The 17,839-nt window shown below is 63.1% G+C and overlaps 5 protein-coding genes across 5 annotated transcripts; 1 reads left to right on the top strand and 4 right to left on the bottom strand.

The window, feature by feature from the left end:
* Nucleotides 1-1,725: 1,725 nt before the first annotated feature.
* On the bottom strand, nt 1,726-4,874 carry COLE_05081 (uncharacterized protein; the record flags this gene model as incomplete). The annotated part of the gene is made up of 3 exons (XM_018424823.1): nt 1,726-1,884; nt 1,918-1,983; nt 2,016-4,874. The coding sequence occupies 3 exons, from the start codon at nt 4,872-4,874 to the stop codon at nt 1,726-1,728; spliced, it is 3,084 nt and encodes a 1,027-aa protein (XP_018278095.1).
* A 1,841-nt stretch (nt 4,875-6,715) lies between these two features.
* COLE_05080 (uncharacterized protein) lies at nt 6,716-7,846 on the bottom strand (the record flags this gene model as incomplete). Its single annotated transcript, XM_018420875.2, has 2 exons — nt 6,716-7,108; nt 7,193-7,846. 2 exons carry the CDS (start codon nt 7,844-7,846, stop codon nt 6,716-6,718), a joined length of 1,047 nt encoding a protein of 348 aa, XP_018278096.1.
* A 386-nt stretch (nt 7,847-8,232) lies between these two features.
* Nucleotides 8,233-9,340, bottom strand: COLE_05079 (uncharacterized protein; the record flags this gene model as incomplete). Its single annotated transcript, XM_018420411.1, has 3 exons — nt 8,233-8,328; nt 8,364-8,683; nt 8,725-9,340. The coding sequence occupies 3 exons, from the start codon at nt 9,338-9,340 to the stop codon at nt 8,233-8,235; spliced, it is 1,032 nt and encodes a 343-aa protein (XP_018278097.1).
* A 3,380-nt stretch (nt 9,341-12,720) lies between these two features.
* COLE_05078 (uncharacterized protein) lies at nt 12,721-13,890 on the top strand (the record flags this gene model as incomplete). Its single annotated transcript, XM_018426739.2, has 2 exons — nt 12,721-12,984; nt 13,171-13,890. The coding sequence occupies 2 exons, from the start codon at nt 12,721-12,723 to the stop codon at nt 13,888-13,890; spliced, it is 984 nt and encodes a 327-aa protein (XP_018278098.1).
* A 58-nt stretch (nt 13,891-13,948) lies between these two features.
* COLE_05077 (uncharacterized protein) lies at nt 13,949-16,644 on the bottom strand (the record flags this gene model as incomplete). Its single annotated transcript, XM_018426027.2, has 2 exons — nt 13,949-14,899; nt 14,953-16,644. 2 exons carry the CDS (start codon nt 16,642-16,644, stop codon nt 13,949-13,951), a joined length of 2,643 nt encoding a protein of 880 aa, XP_018278099.1.
* Nucleotides 16,645-17,839: the final 1,195 nt, after the last annotated feature.

Genomic DNA, 17,839 nt, shown 5'->3' with positions numbered 1-17,839 from the left:
ATATCGACAGCCATAGGCCACCGCGAAGCTGCTGGCCTTCGCGTCGTCGGCCGTTCACTAAGTGGGGCGACTGGACATTCAGGACAACGCATGAATTTCTGGAAGCTCGGAACGGAACAGATGTCCCGCTGACGGTAGGCCACAGGTGTTGCAGAATAACGGCTCGGCGAAGCCCATTGACGCAGAGCACGCCGCACTGTCCCCACTCCGCATTCTAGCTCAGGCCGTGCGTTCCACTCGGCCTCGGCCGCAACGCGGCCGCGATCCAACACTGTCGGGCAGCAACTATACCTCCTCCCTCACGAGACGAAGTGGCTGCTGCCTTGCCGCTTAGGTGATCAGTCGTTTGCCTGCAAAAGGGATAGACTAATCAAGTGTAGCAGTCACGAGTGTGCGCTGGGCCTCATCAACAACAGCCTGCTGGCGCCGCGCATTACTACAACGCCCTCGCCTGTCTTTCAGTCGGTGCAATGGCTGCGCTGGAGTGGGTCGACGCAGGAGCTCTTCATCTCGTCGCGACTAGCCGCGGCGTCACACCCGGAGATGCGGCCGCACCGTGTCCGTTCGACCTGCAGCGCACTCCAGATGGAACGTACATGTCAGCAGGCACGCTGCACCTCTGCATTCCTCCCTCTCGCCCCTGTGCGGACTACCGCTCACTATTCTTACATTCCCATAAGTGGCGGTGATCCGCCGAGCCGATCCGCCGATCCGCCGATCTCGATCCCCGCCACACCGCCTCCCCGATCGTTCCACTATTCCAACTCGGCCAGTTGCTGACCCACGCCAGCTCCTGCATTGTCTAACGACTCCTGCGTCCCGTGTCGGTCAATTGCTGACTCAGCGTCTCGCGCTGGCCGTCTATCTCGCTCACATGCTGACCGGCCTTCGCCGTGCTGACCCGCCTTTGCCCTGCTAACGCTCCTCGCTCACATCCTGACCCGCCTTCGCCGAGTAGCCTTCGCGTGTCACCGCATCCTACTAAACTAGTGCAGGAACCTGGCCTGCGGGACACTCGCATCCACCCCGGGCGGAACATGGCCTACGGCAGTGATCCCGCCGGACAGCATGCTCCGCTGGACACCATGCCTCATCCGGTCTGGCTCGGGAGACGGAGGAGGGAGGCGGAGGCGGAGGCGGAGGGGACGGAGGAGCCGACGGACTCGACGGGTGGTCTGGCCGCTGGAACTTGCCGTAAATCAGTCCCGGCGACTATGAGACGTGCGTGCCGTAGATGTGAGACAGACGCGATCGGCTCGATCGGGAATCTGATCGATTCCCGGACGGGTCGCCGCGTGGGGTGCCCGTGAGGGAATCTATGAGATGCGAACGTGTAAGAGAAGATCTCATGAACTTGCGACAGTGTTCCACGGGATGGTGTGCTTAGGCCAGGTCTGTATGGCTAGCGCTTGGAACGATCATCCCCCTCCTCACCATCCTCCCTGACAAAGCGGCTGACACATGTACTCATCACATACAGAACAACAGGGGCGGTACAGGCGTGAATATGTAGAGCGCGCTGCAAGCAATGTCGCAGAGGCAGGGTGTAGAAAGCGGTGGTAGGTTAGGGGTCGACACGGGTGAGAGAGTTGGCCGTCGACAACATGGTAGGTAGGCAGAGCACGAAGGTGTCCAGGCAGTGATAGGTGTGGGGGTTGTGGGGGTGTCTGCTAGTCGCAAAAGGAGGACGCGCCTCAAAGGTGATGAGAAGCGGACACGGACATCTCAGAACTCGCGTGGGGGCACCATGTCAGTGGGAAATTCGAGCCACAACTTGAGCGCCGCCTCCTTGCCGCCGACACACAGCCTCCTCGCGTTGAACATCAAGGCAAGGTCACGGCGGCACATGGGACAGGTCGAAACGTTGGGCGTCTTGATCCATGTCTATTATCAGCGAGAGCACGAGAACAAACTCACGTCCATGCAGGTGACGTGGTACATGTGGTTGCAGGGGGTGACGCTGACCCTATGGTTGGGCTCGTACTGCTGTCAGCTGGGTCGGCGCACCCACTCACGTCCTCCTGGCAGATGGCGCAGCATTCGTCCTTCTCGCCATCCACCTTGGCGACCGACCAGCTACTGCGAACGAGAACGGCGGTCATAAAGTTGCGCCGGCTGAGCGCGGGGAACATGGAGGTGGCGCGGGCTATGCGCATGAGCAGCAGCGTTCGAGCCTCGGGCGTCATCTCTGGGCGCAGGCGGTAGTCTTCCGGGCTGTTGACGGTGTTTGATGCCAGGTAGGCCAACGGATCCTGTTCAACAAGAGCGCACGCGATGACGCGGCAAGCGCGGTCCTCCGGGTTCATGGCAGCGCCGACTATCCGCGAAAAAAGGGGCTCTTGCTCGTGCGCGCCATAGGCGTTGCCAGAACTGGCCAGCTGCTGAGTACGCGCGATCCGGGCCTCCCGATCTTGGCGTGCGAGAGTCAGGCCCGAGGGACCGGCAACTGGTGGGATGGGGTGAGAGGATGTCTGCAGGTAGCGATTCAACGGCTGACGCCTGATGGGATCGCCTCCATCGGCCCGCAGCGGATTCAACGCCGTCTGCATTCCAGGCGTGGTGGGGAACTCTGAAGGTCTCAACACGCCGTCGGCATCAAATGCGGTATCCTCGATCGTCGAAGGATCGAAAGTGAATCCGCCCTCATCGACATACCGTCGGCGGAGTAGTGGGTGAGGGGAGGCAATTGCCAGAGGGTCGTAGGGGTTAACGTGACGCGCGGGTGCCCCACGATGGTGGGAAGGCCTCGGCGGAAGGGCATCAACTGGCTGCCTTGCACGCTCGTCCGTCGCCTGACCAGCACGGTAGGGCACATGACCGGCCAACAATAGAGGCCGAAGACCGCTGGACGGTGGCGCCCCCGCAACGTCAGGCTCGGGCTCGGAAGTGCGTCCAAATTGCTCATCATTCTCCCTACGCAATTGCTCGAAGCGTGCCAACTGAACAGCGCGGCGACGTGCCAGCGTCATTGGAGGAGGGATGGCGCTGCGAGTGGTCCCGCCTGCCACGGCCGTGGAGGCGACTGAGGCGTCCATGTGATGCTGCATGAGCGTATTGGGAGGAGACGAAGTCCTCGGGTCCGGACGGGCCTGAACCAGCTCAGACAATCGCCCGTGAGAGTGCGAACGAATCTGCCCCAAGGCCATGAAGTATGACTCCATGTCCAAGCTTGACTGTATGTCGGGGCGGATCCCAGGTGAGGCCCGAGGTCGCTCCCGGGCGATGGGAGTAGGCGGTCGAGCCCTGTCCGGGGGATTGTTCGTAAACGGCGGAAACGTGCCCTGTGCTGCGGGAGTGTCGCTGCGGGGCGGTCGTGTTCTGTCTAGGCGGGTGTCTGTAGGAGGTGGGTATCGTGCCAGGGGAGATGGAACATGAGAGTCGGGGCGAGCGGGTCGGCCAGACTGAGAACCCGCTGTTAATGCTGAGAGACGTTGAGTGCTCCCAGAGCCAGGGGGAAGGGCAATGGAGTGCTGGGCGACGCCATTGCGCCAATCGCGCACGGCGTTGTTGCGCTCTCGCCTGGGAGGAGGGGACAGCGCCCGGAAACCCCGCAAACTCTGCCACTCGATGGGCGCCGCGCTGGGAGGTTGGTTTAGCAACGGCGCTGGGCCTGGGGAGACGGCATGAGATGCCGCGGCTGCACGTGTCGTTCTCAGCGGAGCCGCGATCCCCAAGCGAGCGGACCTGTAAGCATCTTGCGGAAGCATCTCAGCTGAGGGGCGGACCATCGCGCGCCGCCGCGCCCGTCGAAGCAAGGCATTCACGCTGCCGGGGGATTCGCCGGCTTCGGACTCGTCAGAGCTAGAGGTGGGCCAGTCGAAACGGTCCCGGGAGACATCAGCCGTCTGGGCCTCAAAGTCCAGGGCGCTCAAGACTCTTGCAGAAGCGACACGAGGTGGGTCAGGCTGAGGGGACCCAGAGGGCGGGAAAGCAGGGATATTAGGGAACTCTCGAGACTCGCGCGCGCGCATGTTGCGCAGCGCGGGTGGCACCGCCGGAGCGGACGCGGGAGGTGCCGAGGGCCCGGCGGCGAAGCGCGCAAAGTCTGATGTGTTTGGCTGCCTTCCATGCACACGGTCATTCCAGCCAGAGACGTTGTTCAGCTCGCTTCTGCTTATGGGTCCCATCTCAGAGAGAAGACCCCACTCGTCGGGCCTGTCGGCGAGGCGTTCAGGCGCACGGGGGTCCGGTTGCGGCTGTGGCATGGGGTAGCCGAGGATTGAAAGATCACTGAACGCCTCTTCTTGCTCGAGCCCGCGTGGGAAGGCAGGGGATCGTGCGACGGCGGGTTGCCGAATTGTAGGGAGTGTTCGGTTATCGGCGTGTGCAGGGAAGTGTTGCTGAATGTCGTCGTAGTCCTCAAAGGCATGCACCGCTCCCGACGAGCTCGCCTCGGCTTCGGGCGGCTGGTGTTGCATGGCCGATGTGAGTGAATGGCGGCGGTCCCATACCTGAGACGCGGAGTTGTGCAATAGGATGGTTGAGGAAGGTTGGGAAGCGGAAGCGACCGACTGTGACCGTGTATGGGCCTGTGCCGAGGTCGACTGCACGGGGGCATGTGACGTGGTGGCGTGCCGGAAGCTGGTGGGCCAAGGGGCAGTCGGAGGCATAGCTCCATCCGCGGCAGCATTGGCACTGGGGGTTGCATGGGTGGGGGATGAGGCGGTGGTGGGGTACGTCGTAGAGTGGCGCTTAGCGATGCGGTCTTGAGCGGAGGGACTTGAGCGCTTTGCGGGGGTGCTTTGGACGGGAGGACAGGTCCATGATGAGGAGACGTCGGGCTGGGCGTGTGAGGAACTTTGCTGGGACGAGGGGACCACGGGTGTGGGCTGCATGACCTCGCCGCCGCCCGCGGAGGAGGAAGGCTGCGACATGGTGGTGGCGCGGGAGTGGATGAGATGTAGGCGAGTTGCGCTCACCACTCGCAGTCGGCGGAAGGGGTGTTCAGGTCACTTGGATGAACGGTGAACGATGAACGATGGGTGATTGACAGGTGACGAAGGGAGAGTTGAAGAGAGAGAAAGAGAGAGAGAGAGAGAGAGAGAGAGAGAAAAGAGGCGACGGCGATGTTTACATAGGGGGGGGGGGGGGGGAGGGGGTGGAGTGGGAGGAGGCTGGTCGAGATCGAGGATTGAGGAAGAATGTGTCAAATGTTGTGTGCCCTGCGCACCGGCTCGTTGAGGGGGGAGTGGTGGCTGCGTCGTCAGTTTGCGATGGTGGGACTAATGTGCTCGCCAGCGTCTGCACTGCGCGCACTGGTGATGACTCACATGATGGCCGCTTGTCACGACGCTGCCGCTTGTGGATTGGATGGGTGGATGGTGGGCGATGGTCCATCAAAGGTGCTCGAGATGCCTCCGGGCAAGGGTGTGTGAAGAGATGAATTGCGGCGTGTTGTAAACGATGCCCGCGTGGTCGCTGTCTTGGCTGTCGCCGCACTCGCCGTGCCGCCCTATCGCTGTCGCAGAGTTCCCGGCTGCAGGATCGCAGTGCGGTCGCAAAGCCGAGTGATCACGCTCGCTATAGCTCGCTACGTCGCTACGATGGTCCAAGTGTGGAGTGCAGAATGTCGAGTGGCGCGGCGGGATCTTGAACTCGAGCGGTCGAGGCACAAAGCTCGCCAAATGGACAATGACGGAATGCATGACCCCTCCCTCGCACCCAACGACCTGTGCGGTGGCACGCGGCACCGTCCGCCGAAGCCGCGTAGCCGTCGTCCGCCGTATCCCCCTTGCCCGCCGCCAAGCCGCTTAGGTGCCGCATTGGGTCTGCATCGGGTGCTGGATACGGGCGTGAGCGTTGCGGTGTACAGCGGGTGTGCATGGTGCGTAGGACGGACAGCATGCAGAGCGTGTGCCCCGCGCCATGCTCGTCGTCGCCGAGTGTCGTCCGCGCACGCCGCAGGCCGGAGGCCGAGGCTTCCCCGCCACCGGTGCCGGGTGTCGGTGTTGACTCTCTCCCACCCCTGTGACGCATATGCCCGATTGACCCGGCCCATCGCCGAGGTGTTCCCGAGTGCGATCTGGATCTGGTCAGCAGGCTCAGCAGCCAGCAGCCAGCAGGCTCATCGATCATCAACCGCGGCAGTACTGCTAGTACTGGGCGAACAAGTCGGCGGCGATCTGCGGGTCCGCAAGTCGCAGATCAGCAGCTCTGTTCGGGCCGGTCAGCCGGGCCGGTGTTGCGCGAGGCACGAGAATGCATGGGTGCGGAAGCCACGGCCACGCCTGGCGCACCATGCCATTGGAGGAAGCACGAACCCCGCCCTTTTCCGGAGATTAGTGCGCATGCGCGCATGCATTGATTTTTCGTACTGCTCGCAAACAAAAAAAAACCATTTCATCGCTCGAGCGATGCAGAAAACCGGTCTGGACGGCGCAGGCATGCCTCCACATCTCCCTTATATGGCGCAGGTTCGGCATGCATCCATCCAGCGTGACGAACTGTGAGACGAGCGGTAAAATGCTCGGGGCGAGTCCACTTGCCACCGTCCAGTCAGGTACATAAGTCTGCGGTTCGAACCCGAGTGTCGCCCAGATGTATCCTGCCGTTCTCGTGTCCGATCTTGAATTGTCTTGTCTGGTCTTGTCTAAATCCTTCACGCTTAGCCGGGGGGCACACATGGTCCTTGGGTTCGTCCGCTGTGCCATCCCCCGCGCGGAGAAGAAGGTGCGCGCTTGCCTCCGCGGAGGCTTTTGTTATTGTGTGCATGCTCTTACTGCCGCCTCACGACCCGCCCCCACTGCGCGCGCACGAAGCGCCCGGCCCCCTCGCGGTTGCTCTTCGCATACCCTGGCCCGGCGGGGCCGCGCTCATACACGCCCGCATCGAGCGCGGCGCCGACGACGGCGGGGTCGGAGCGCGCCGCGTCTTCCGCTTTGACGCGCGCAGCGGCCCACTCGCCCGCGGAGCGCGACAGCGCCGGGCTGCCCGCGATGGCGGTGCGCGCGGCCTGTGCGAGCGACAGCGTATTGTACGCCGACTCGAGCGTGCGCGTGAGCCGCGCGTTGTTCAGGTCCGCAGGCGACGGGCGTACCGGCAGCAGGACGTACGCGGCCGTAATCGCGAGCTGGACGAGTGCGCGCGCCTTGTCGAGCGCGGGCGAGAGCTGCTGTCAGCACGGTTTCGGCACGGTTTCGGCACGGTTTCGGCACGGTTTCGGCACCTCGGCCCCTGCGCCTCTGCGACTCACATGCGTCAGATGACCATGCACAACACGCATCTCGACGTACCACCGCGCGCCGAACTCTGCGGCGGCGGCGGCGGCGACGACCCATCCGAGCGTGTTGCGCCACTTGTTCGCGCGCATCCGGCTGCCCGCCCCGCCGACGGCGTCCCACCCCACCACGCCGAGGACGAGGGCTTGCAGCACATACGGGCCGAGGACGCGGGGCGCGGCGGCGAGCGCAAAGTCGCCGCGCTGGCGGCACCACGCGCAGTGGAAGAAGACGGCGTGGCCCCAGCGCGAGTATGCGATGCGGCCGTCGACGGTGCCGAGGCGCGCGAGGAAGAGCTCGACGAGCGGGTCGACTTGGGTCCACCCGTCTGTGGGTTGGCCGAGGTCGCGCAGGACCAGCGGGCGCAGAATGTCGGACGGCGTGAGGAGGTCCAGGGAGGCGAAGGCGTCGTAGGGCGGAGACAGGAGGACGAGGGCCGCGTACGCTGCGTGCAGGAGGAGGAGGAGCCATAAAAGGCGCGGGCGCGGGGGCGGCGCCGCGTCGGCGGGCGGTGGAGAGAGGAGCGCGGTCAGGCGCCGCGCGAGGCCGGGGCCGAAGATCAGCGCCAGCGTCACTAGCGGGCCCTGGTACACTTTGAGAGTGGCCCACAGCGACGTGAGGGCTTCCATGGTGAAAGTGGTGGGTTGACGATGTAAACGTCAACACACTTTCTGGAAGTACGTGTCGCGATATTGCGACTGCGGGATGGGTGGCGGGAACGCGTCGGGATCATTTCCGCGCGGGACCCCAGGTTCACGTGGCGGGTGTTGCGAGAGTGCGAGTATCATGCAACATGCTGCAGAAGTGGATCGTATGAGCGACCAGAACACAAGCACCAGCAGATCAGTAGAAGGGCACTGCCTCCGATTCCCCCGTCTTCCAACACCAAATACCTCGCGTGCATCTGCACTTCCAAGCCAGCACTCCTCCACCCATTACCCCACAAGCCCATCACCCTCCCAACCCCCAAACCCAACCCCCTACCAGATTATGAAGGAATTCTATCGTGATATGGCTAGATGCGGCCACCCGCGCCGCTCGGGCCGTTCTTCGTGGGCACAGGGCTCATCATGCGCAGGTGGTCCGACTGTTCGTTGACCTCGAATGTCGTCTGGTGTCAGTAAAGGAAGGATCCTCTCCACTTACCACCTGCGGCAGATACGCCCCCGCGCCAAGATCAAGAGTCCAGAGGTCGTCAAAGACGGCTACACCGTTGTAGCCGCCAGAAATGAAGATGCGCGCATCGTGCAGGACCGCGACGTGATAGCCCCGCCCAGGAGGCGGCACACCCTTTGGCACCTTGGACTCCCACGCCAGTGTTGTTAGGTTGAATAACAACACGTCCTGTGCGTACGTCTGGCCGTTGTGCCCGCCGATAACGAAGAGATACGAGCCAACCTGCGTTGCCGTGTGCGACAGCCGATTGTGCTTGACCTCGGTAGGCACAAGTGTCCAAGTCATGGTTTCTGTCGTCAGCGACGTCCAACAACAGCATGTCCGTACTCACGCAGGTTCAGCACATGCACATCGGCAAAGCTCGCGTGCCCATCGCTTCCGCCAAAGACAATCATCTTGTCGCCAACCAAATTGGCCGTGTGGTAGCCCTTCTTCTGTGGAACATCCCCACGCGTGCGCCACTCTTGCCACGTCAGGCGACTTGGATCGCTCACGTCCAACGCCCAAACGTCGTTGAGCGCAGCTTGACCGTTGCCACCGCCGAAAACGACAAGGAAGTGTCTGTACAGCACGGTCGTGTGCGCACGACGCGGAGGAGGAAGGCTGGCTTTGGGCGTCACGATATGTGGCTTGGAGAAACGATGTGTAATGGTGTCAAACACCCACACATCATTCGAGTACGTCGGGCCATCGCCTCCACCGAATATGTACAGCTGGTCGCCAACCAGGGTCGTCGTGTGCGCACGTAATGGTGGCAGAGCCTGGCCGTGTGTCTCGATCGTGCTCCATTGCAATGACTCTGTGTCAAAGCTGGCGACGCCGCGCCAGCACGAGCGTGCGTCCACACCGCCCAAGAACCAGATGCGGTCGCCGACAAGCGTGCCTGTGTGCGCGCGCAGAGCCTGCCCTGGTGGCCTGCCGTGAGCGGGCACGGGCGAAAAGTACATCGACGACGCTGGTGCGCGCGCAACTTTTGCAGCAGGCAATATGGGCGCAAGAAGGAGATCGCCGTCGTCCGAGGTCGTCTTGGTCGCGTCACCGCGCTCGCGGGCTTTTGGTGGCCGTCGAACGCGTGTCCCGCCCTCGGATGGCTGGCGCGAGCGCTTCCCTCCATCCTCTGCCGAGTCCGGGTCGTCCTTGTCGCCTCCGCGCCGGTCACTTCTACCGGCGGCAAGCGCCTGTGTGGAAACGGAAGGCTTGCGACTTCCAGATGTGCTGGGTCTACGCGTTCCTGTTGCCGCCGACGAGGAGGAGGGCAAGACGACCGCACCGCTGCTGTTGTCGGCAGGGACGGCTGGCGACTGGCTGCCATTGATACCCAAGGAATTCATGCTGACAGGTGGCTGAAGGCTAGAGGTCGTTAGGTTCATGGCCGAGGCAAAGGCCGCCTGCGAGTTGCCGAGAGTAAAGTCGCGGTATCTGTTGGCGGAACGCGCAGGAACAGCAGGAGCCGCGCCGGGAGTGCCGCCTGGCGCGGAGGAACCAGCCTGCGACGGGGTGCTCCCTGCCGGAGTACTGGAGGGGACGGGAGATGAAGGGGAGGTCGCAGCCGAGTCTTGTGGAAGCTGTGGAGGAGGAGGAGGAGGAGGAGGAGGAGGAGGAGGAGGGGGAGGAGGACGTGTCTGAGCGAGGTGGGCGGGGTAGGTGATGGGTTCGAGATCAAAGCCGGCAACTGGAGAAGACCCTATGGCAGGGAGGGTCGATGCAGGCATGGGCGTACGCTGGGGCACCTTCGCTGAGTAAGGGTAAGGGGAGATAGGGGATGAAGGGAGTGCCCCGTAAAAGCCACTTGTTGAGGCGCTGTTAGGGATCGACGATGACAGTTCGAGACCAGCGCCGATGACGGGCGAAGTTGATGCAGAAGCGGACGCGCTGCGGGGCTGTTGATGTTGATATTGATGTTGGTGCTGCTGGTGCAGCTGCAATGGCTGGGAGAGAGGGCTCGCCGCCGAGGACTGGGCTGTGAGGATGGGTGGGGAGGATGTGTCTTCGGTAATGGAAGAAATCGACGTGCCAAAGAGGGCCGAGCTGAGCGAGCTGTCGTCTACGACGACGCGTGCAAGGGAGGGAAAAGCCGAGTTGTTCGAGTTGCGAGACAGGGTCTCCGAGTCTTGTGGTGGCGGAGACGAGTTCTTCTCGGCGCGCCGAAATGGGGAACGCGTGAGGGTTGGCAGGCGTCGGAAGGTGGATGAGCCCGGCAGGGAAGCGCGCTGTCGGCCTAAAAGTAGATAACGCCGTTAATAAAGGGAGTGGCGTCGACACAGCCGGAGTTGGGATAGGGGAGGAAAAGTGGATCGGTGGATGGGATGGATGTGGGATGTGAGAGAGAGGGGAGGAAAAGATGTCAAGAGAGAAAGAGGAGATTCGACGCGCAGAGGAGAGTAGAGTGTGGAGGAGGACGTGGCGCGTGGCGCGAGAAGGAGGCGTGCGTGTTGTCAGTTCACGACGAGGTAGTAGTGAGTTGGGAGATGGATGAGGAGGAGAAGGAGAGAACGACGAAGAGAACGACGAAGAGGACGACGACGACGACGACGACGACGACGACGAGTGGTGGTGGTGGTTGTTGAAACGGACAAAGGCGGGTGAGGAGGGAAGGGGGACCGAGGGGAATGGGAGGGAGATGAGAGGGATGCAAAGGGCAGCGAGGTGGCAGATTGCGACGCGGGATTGCAGAGGGAAGGTTGGTGGGGGGGGGGGGGGGTTTGGTGATCGATCGGTTGGTTGGGAGGCAGGGTTGTCGTGTCACACCGTACGCCATCCACAGTAGTCCGGAGTCCGTAGCCCGTAGCCCGTAGCCCGTGTAGCCCGCACCCCGTACACCGTTCCGTAACCAGTCCACAGTCACCGAGACGCGACCAGTCATCACCGAGGGAATGTGTCGTAGCCAGTAGTCATTCATCCGAGTGGCATGCAAAAAGAAAACGCGTCACAGTCAGCATCAGACTCGGATGGATTCAATCTCGCTCCAGCAGCCACAGCATGCAGTGGGTCCGAGCGCGTTGCACGCGCACGCGCACGCACACGCACACGCGCCGCGGCTCGGCCATCACCTTCGCGCACGCGCGCGCGTCCGCATGCTGCGCGCTGATCTGCACCGCTCTCACGATCACTGGGAGGACAAGCACGCACCATTCGCTTCCATTGTGCGGTCGGACCGCTGCTACGCGTCCGCCCTATGGTTGGGTGGCGCGGGGATGCGGCGCGTGCGCTGTACCGAAGAGGGCGGGGGTGGGCGTAGGGGCGGGCGGGCGTGGAGAAGGGAGTGGCCGGAGGGGAAGGGGGAGGAGGGGAAACGATTGGAAGGATGTCGCAGTGGATGGGTGGCCGGGGTGGGATGGATGGATTAGTGGATGAAAGAATGGATGATGGATGGAGGATGGAGGAGGATGGAGGAGGATGGAGGATGCAATGGCAGCAACGGGGATGGCGGCGGAACTGTGGACGCCAGCCAGGCTGGAGCGCTCGAGGCGCAGGCGCAGGCGCAGGCGTGGGCTTTGGCTTGCGGAGGGCGTTCGCGTGCCGAGAGTTGAGTGGCGCGGCGAGTCTCTAGATTGTAGCCAAGTTGGCTTGGGTCTGCTGCGGGGAGGGGGGTGGGCGGCGCGGCAATGGCGGCGGGCGGAACGAGGCGGCGGCGCGGCGTGGAGGCTGACGTGCATCGGCGGCTACAAGCTATACGGAAACCTTGAGGTGTGGGAGAATGCTGGCATCGCTCTGGTCGCTCTGGTCGCTCTGGTCGACGGCGTCACAGTGCCCTGCGTTTGATCTCTCTTTCTCCTGCTCATTCTCTGACACGACACACGACGCGTCTCGTCCGATCATCGTCCCGGAAGTCTCACTCCATCCCGGTAGATTACATTTGCTTGCACGTCTGCCACGTCTGGTGACACCTTGTTACGTTGTGCGACCACTCGACTGTCTTGCTCCATCCAGATCAGACCTCCAGTCCACAAAGAGCTACAGAGGCATTACCTCTCACACGGAATGAATACAGAGTATATTGGCCCAATTATTCATATGGCCAGGAAACTAGGACAATAACCTGATACACCGTGCCCTGTCCTGAACCAAACCCCTGCCAAATCTCCCCTACATGTCCTGAATCTGGTCAACTTTTCGTCAGATCCCTACCCGTCCCTGTTTCGGGGGATGGATGGTGCTGTAGCCAAAAGATGCGGGATCAATTGTGACAGCGTCTTCCACTTCCCACCTCCACCTCCACTCTCCTCGGAATCTTCACCTCTCATCGTTCATCCTCCACATCGTCCTCCACCTGCACAACTCATCCTCTGTCTCTTTCCTACAACCTTGCGCCGTAATTGGCGTCGACATGCAACCTCTCTCCCGTCCCCATCCCCATCCCCACTCAAGCACCTCCTCCCACCTCGCAACCGAAACAGCCCTCCTCCAAGTCCTCTACACCCGCTCGAAACACCAGCACCGCTCCCAGATCTTCCTTGCGCGTCTCCACCGTGTCCTCCGGCTATCCAAGCGTGTCATCGCGTCTCTATATCTCGCCAACAATCCACCCCACGCCTCGTCCTCGTCCTCGACACAAGATTTGTACGGCACCACACGGCGGCTCCTGCCAAATGTATGTACCTCGCTCGCAGCTCCCCGCTGCCTCCTCGTCTCTCCGGTCCACCATTCTCCTTGCTTTCCGCTTCCTCTTACTCTCAATCGATCCCTCCTTACCTTCCTTCCCTCCCCTCCTCCTCCCGCTCTCCGCTCTAGCCTCCCCGCACCGCCCCCCTCCCCACGTCTCCTACGCTAACACCAGTTCTGCACCTCCCTCCTCCACGCCGCAGGACACTCCACCGCCATCCTCGAGCTGAACCACTTCGCCCCGCTCCACACCACCCTTTTATCAGCCTACGCCCGCCTCCTCTCCGTCTCCCTCGCGCTCGGTGCAGCACTGGGGCTGAGCCAAGCTGCGTTACTCCTTTCCGAGGCCGAACGTAGGAAGGCCTCACCCAAGGCTCCCGTAGCGGCGTCCGACGAGCCTGCCGGAGAAGACGAGGTCGGGGAGGTCATTGCGCGGCCTGCGCCTGCGCGGCCGACGTCGCCAAAGCCACCAAGGGAGCTGGTGGAGGCCGATGTCGCTGCCGAGCCCAGGAAGCGAAAAGCGCGGCTTGAAAATGGAATGGACGAGATCTTCGGCAAGACGAAGAAGAGGACTAAAGCCAAAGTCAAAGACAAGGGACGTGAGGGGACTGGTGAGGGCAAGGGTGACGAAGGAGGAGCGAACAAGACCGACCCATCAAAGACATCTGGCAAGAAGCCTAAGAAGGAATCGACCGAAAGGCAAGTCGACAAGGCCCCTGCCGATCCCTCCGCCGACCCCGCCGACCCCGCCGACCCCGCCGACCCCGCCGACCCCGCCCCAAAGCCCAAGAAGCCCAAGGCCATCGACGCACCCAAGCGCAAATCCAACAAGGACAAACCCAAGAAGCCCAAGGCAAAGGGCAGAAGCACAATGGATGCAATCTTTGGGTTCTAATATACAACTTGTACAACAATACTTGACGACATGCTAGTCTGTAGGGCAACTCTTTCGCTTACACCCTCTCCGTCCCCTCCTCCCCCGCCTCCTCGTCCTCCCCAACCCCAACCCCCACCTCATCCCACACACCCAATATCTCCGTCGCGCCCGGCCGCCCCTCCGGCGCCGGCTCCATCATCGCGCGCAGCACATCACGCACCGCATCCGGCACGCGCGCGGCGCCCTCGGTCCCTGCGCCGAGGAAGAACATGGCCGGCGCGCCGTCGGCATATCCCGCCGCCGCGAGGGGCGGGGACACGGCTTCAGGCTGCGCATTCGTGTCGGGGCCATGCACGTGGCGCAGCGGGGAGCGGATACTGGACGCGCGCGAGACGGGCGAGCGCGGTGGGCTCGGGTGCTCGCTCAGCAGGCGGTCCACGCCGTTGTGCCGCCCATGGTGCCATGCCGCCCAGAGGCGTACGCCCGCGGGCGAGTCTTCTGCGCTCCGGCCTGCGTCGGTCGAGGCAACGATCGACTCGGCCGAGCCCACGCGCTTCAATGGCGTCGACGGGATGTCGACGGACAGACTTGGCGTGTGGCTGTGCGGCACGCGCAGCGAACCGCCGCGGCGTACCTCTGCGCCCGCGCCGGCACCGGTGCCCGGCAGCGGGTCAGCGCGCCATGCGGAGGGGTAGGGCGAGGCGGTGGCGGAGAAAAAGCCTTGCGTGCCGACACGCGCGAGGCGGTCGCGCTCGAGCCACTGCCACAGCCCGCCGTTGCGCACGTAGTGCATCATCTCGACAGGGCGGGCACCGCGGTAGGGCTCGCGACCCGTAAGGCACTGGTATAGCGTGGCGCCGAGGGCGAAGATGTCGACGGGGAAGGAGAAGGGCGCGGTGGGGTCGACGAGCTCGGGAGGCGAGAAGGGGAGCGTGCCCAGGCCCACACCGTCTGTCGGTGGATGTTCGGGATGGATGAGAAGCGACGAACCAAAGTCCGAAAGACGCAGGTGGAGGTCGGTCGTGAGCTGCCGTCAGTGACTCACCCCGAAACGGGCGATGATCCCCGTTTTTGACTCACCAGGAGATTGCTCGGCTTGACGTCGGCATGCACTACGCCCTTGCCGTGCACCCACTCCAGGGCGGAGGCTGCCTCACGCGCCCAGCGCCCCCAGAGCTGCGGCCCGACGAGGCCGGGGCTCGTGCGTAAGAGGCGGTCGAGCGTGCCGAGCGGAGCATGCTCCACGACCAGGACGAGGCGCGATGGATCGGGGAGTGGAGGTACCTCCTCGGCGCCGCGCCCGCCGGCATAGATTGTCGAAGCTCTGAGCCGGCGCGGCGGCGAGTCCGTGTTCATGACATTCATCTCGCGCTGGAGGGCACGCGATTCGTTCATGACGTGCACGTGTGGGTTGTCGCCTGCGCCGAGCGACGCCGTGTCATCCTTGACCGCGATAAGCTTGATGACGTACACCTGACCGCGGCCCTTGCCCGTCCCGAGGCGGTTGAGGAAGAAGGCCTCACGCAGGCCCATAGTCTGGCTCTCGCGGTCGGGCGCCAGACGCTTCGCGGCGCAGAGCTTCCACCCAGTCTCGCCGTTGTTGGCGCGCGTGGGGCTGAGGGACGTGGGAGACATCGGTCGCTTCTTGAACGACGCTAGGTAGACTGTGGCGTACCGCCCCTCGCCGAGGAGGTAGCCCGGCTCGGCGAAGAGGCGGAGCTGCACGTCGTCCGTGGCGGTTGGCGAAGGCGGAACCCACTGCGGCGCGAGTGAGGGACTCTGATGGAGCGGGCTGAGGTTGGGCGGCGATACGGACAAATGGGAGGGGGCGCTCGTGTGCGAGTTGGTGTGCGCGTGACCAGGGGCGAAAGAGGGTGAGCTCGGCGATGTGGCGCCGCCGCGGCGGCGGAGACTTGCAGCCCGGCTAAGCGCTAGGGGGCTCGGGGGAGTGGATATGTTGGCCAGCGCAGGTGGCGGTATGGGCACACCGGAGGAGGCGAAAAACGAGCTCGTCTTGGATGCAGCCGCCACGGGCTGAGGCGGGCTTGGGGGCGATGGCGGCCGGGAGGCGGGGTTCGTAATGGGATCTCCAAAGTGCGCAAGAGGCGCATACTTGGTCTCAGCCGGTGTGCGGGGCGAGTCGGCGGGTGAGAGCTCGACGGATGCAGCGGTGAGGCTCGAGGTACGCGGGGGCGTAGTGTCAAGCTCGAGAGGTTCGCGCATCGCGGCCTTGCTCTTGGCCGCTGCGAGTCTGCGCGCGAGCAGCGCGCCACTGGGGTATTCGGGGCTGCCGGGTGGTGAGACGGGGGGTGCGCCAATTGGAGGTGGAGGCAGAGGGCCGGGAGCGTGAGAAGTGGCGTTGGCGTCAATGTGTGATGGATGAGATGGGGAGGTGTGGGAGTGTGCGATGTGGGGAGGTGACGGCGAGTCGAGCGTGAGGTTGGCCAAGCGGCGCGGGGTGAGGCTGTGAGGCGTCGGCTTCGGATTCCATGTTGACGAGTAGTCGTTACGCGGCAGCGGCGGCGGGGGGAGGGAGGGGCTCCAAGTAGTGCTGAAGAGGTCGTTGCTGGGTAATGGTGGTGGTGGTGGCGGGGCTGGGCTCCAGTTTGTGCTGAAGAGATCGTTACTGCGCAATGGAGGTGGAGGTGGGGTAGGGGAGGATGGGAGGTATGCGGCGAAGAGGTCGTTGCGGGATCCCGAGCGACTTGGGGTGGGGGATGGGCCTGCGCCGCCGAAGGGACGGGCGGGCTGCGCGCCGGGTGGGACTAGCATTGGTCAAGCTGGAATAATGGGTCTGCGAGACTTGAGGTGTCTGGAAGAGAGAAGGGGGGGAGGAGGGATAGGGGTGCGAGTGGGAGGCCTATTATGGCCAAGGAGAGAGTCCAGTGGCCAGGCTAGATGTGCCGAGGATATGCAGCGACGCGGTCGCAGCGGAGGGTGATGACGACAGAGAGGTGGCAAAAGCTTTCGTGTCGGACGTTGGAGCGGGGCGAGGAGATAATGTCTTGTGGGCTAATTATGGATGAGTGGGAGGGAGGTGGGCGGGATAAATGAGCGGATCGGCTGATCGATGACAATGGATGCCGAGGTGACTTTGTGAGTGTGGGGATTGCGATGGAGAGCGATGGGGGAGAGAGAGATGGAGAGGACAAGGATGAATATGTGGGACACAGAGAGAGAGAGAGAGAGAGAGAGAGAGAGGGAGTGAGTGAGTGAGTAAGGACGAGGAGGAGGACGAGGAGGATGAGAATGAGAGAGGACGAGAACGAGTCGACTGCGCGCCGACTGCGGTTGGGGGGAGGGAGGGAGGGAGGGGCAAGGAACGCCAGGGCGCGAGAGGAGAGGATGCTCGGGGAATACGCCGCACGCCACTCCTTTTGGCCTCTTCCATTCAGTTGATCAGTATTCGGCTCCAGTCGCGACGCGTCGAGGAGAGTCTGTTCTGTTCTGGGCAGTAGTGCGATGCCATCTCATGCACGAGTGTCTGTGCGGGGCGGCGGTTCATAATCAAGAGCTGACTGCTGACCGCCGAGTTCGGAGGAGGAGAGGTCGAGTGCGAGGTGCAAGCTACGGAAACAAGCGAGTCGAGATGGACATGGGCCTTCCAGGAGACAGGAGACAGCGGGGAGACGCGCGCTGGGGGGAAAGGCAGGGATTGCAAGACTCGGTGATTCCAGCGTTTACCCCCGTTCAAAGAATGGTCTCGGCCAACACGCCGTCCCTCAACATTCCAGGCACCTCCCACCCCCCACGCTTGTTTACGTCGTTCGTCCTCGACACGTGATCATTTCATCTTCAACTTCACCCCCCAACCGATATGGATTGCATGAACCGTTGCTGGCTACCTGCCTAGCTGCCTGGTAGTTGGACCATCAGACCGTCCCCGTGTCCTTTGAAACACGCCCCAAGTGACCCAAGACCCCACGGGCCTTGCGTCACAAGCCACGCGCCACTATGACTGACGCAA

Source organism: Cutaneotrichosporon oleaginosum, assembly GCF_008065305.1.
Source record: "Cutaneotrichosporon oleaginosum strain ATCC 20508 chromosome Unknown ATCC20508_contig04, whole genome shotgun sequence".
Lineage (NCBI taxonomy): Eukaryota > Fungi > Basidiomycota > Tremellomycetes > Trichosporonales > Trichosporonaceae > Cutaneotrichosporon > Cutaneotrichosporon oleaginosum.
This window is presented reverse-complemented; position numbering and strand designations above follow the sequence as displayed.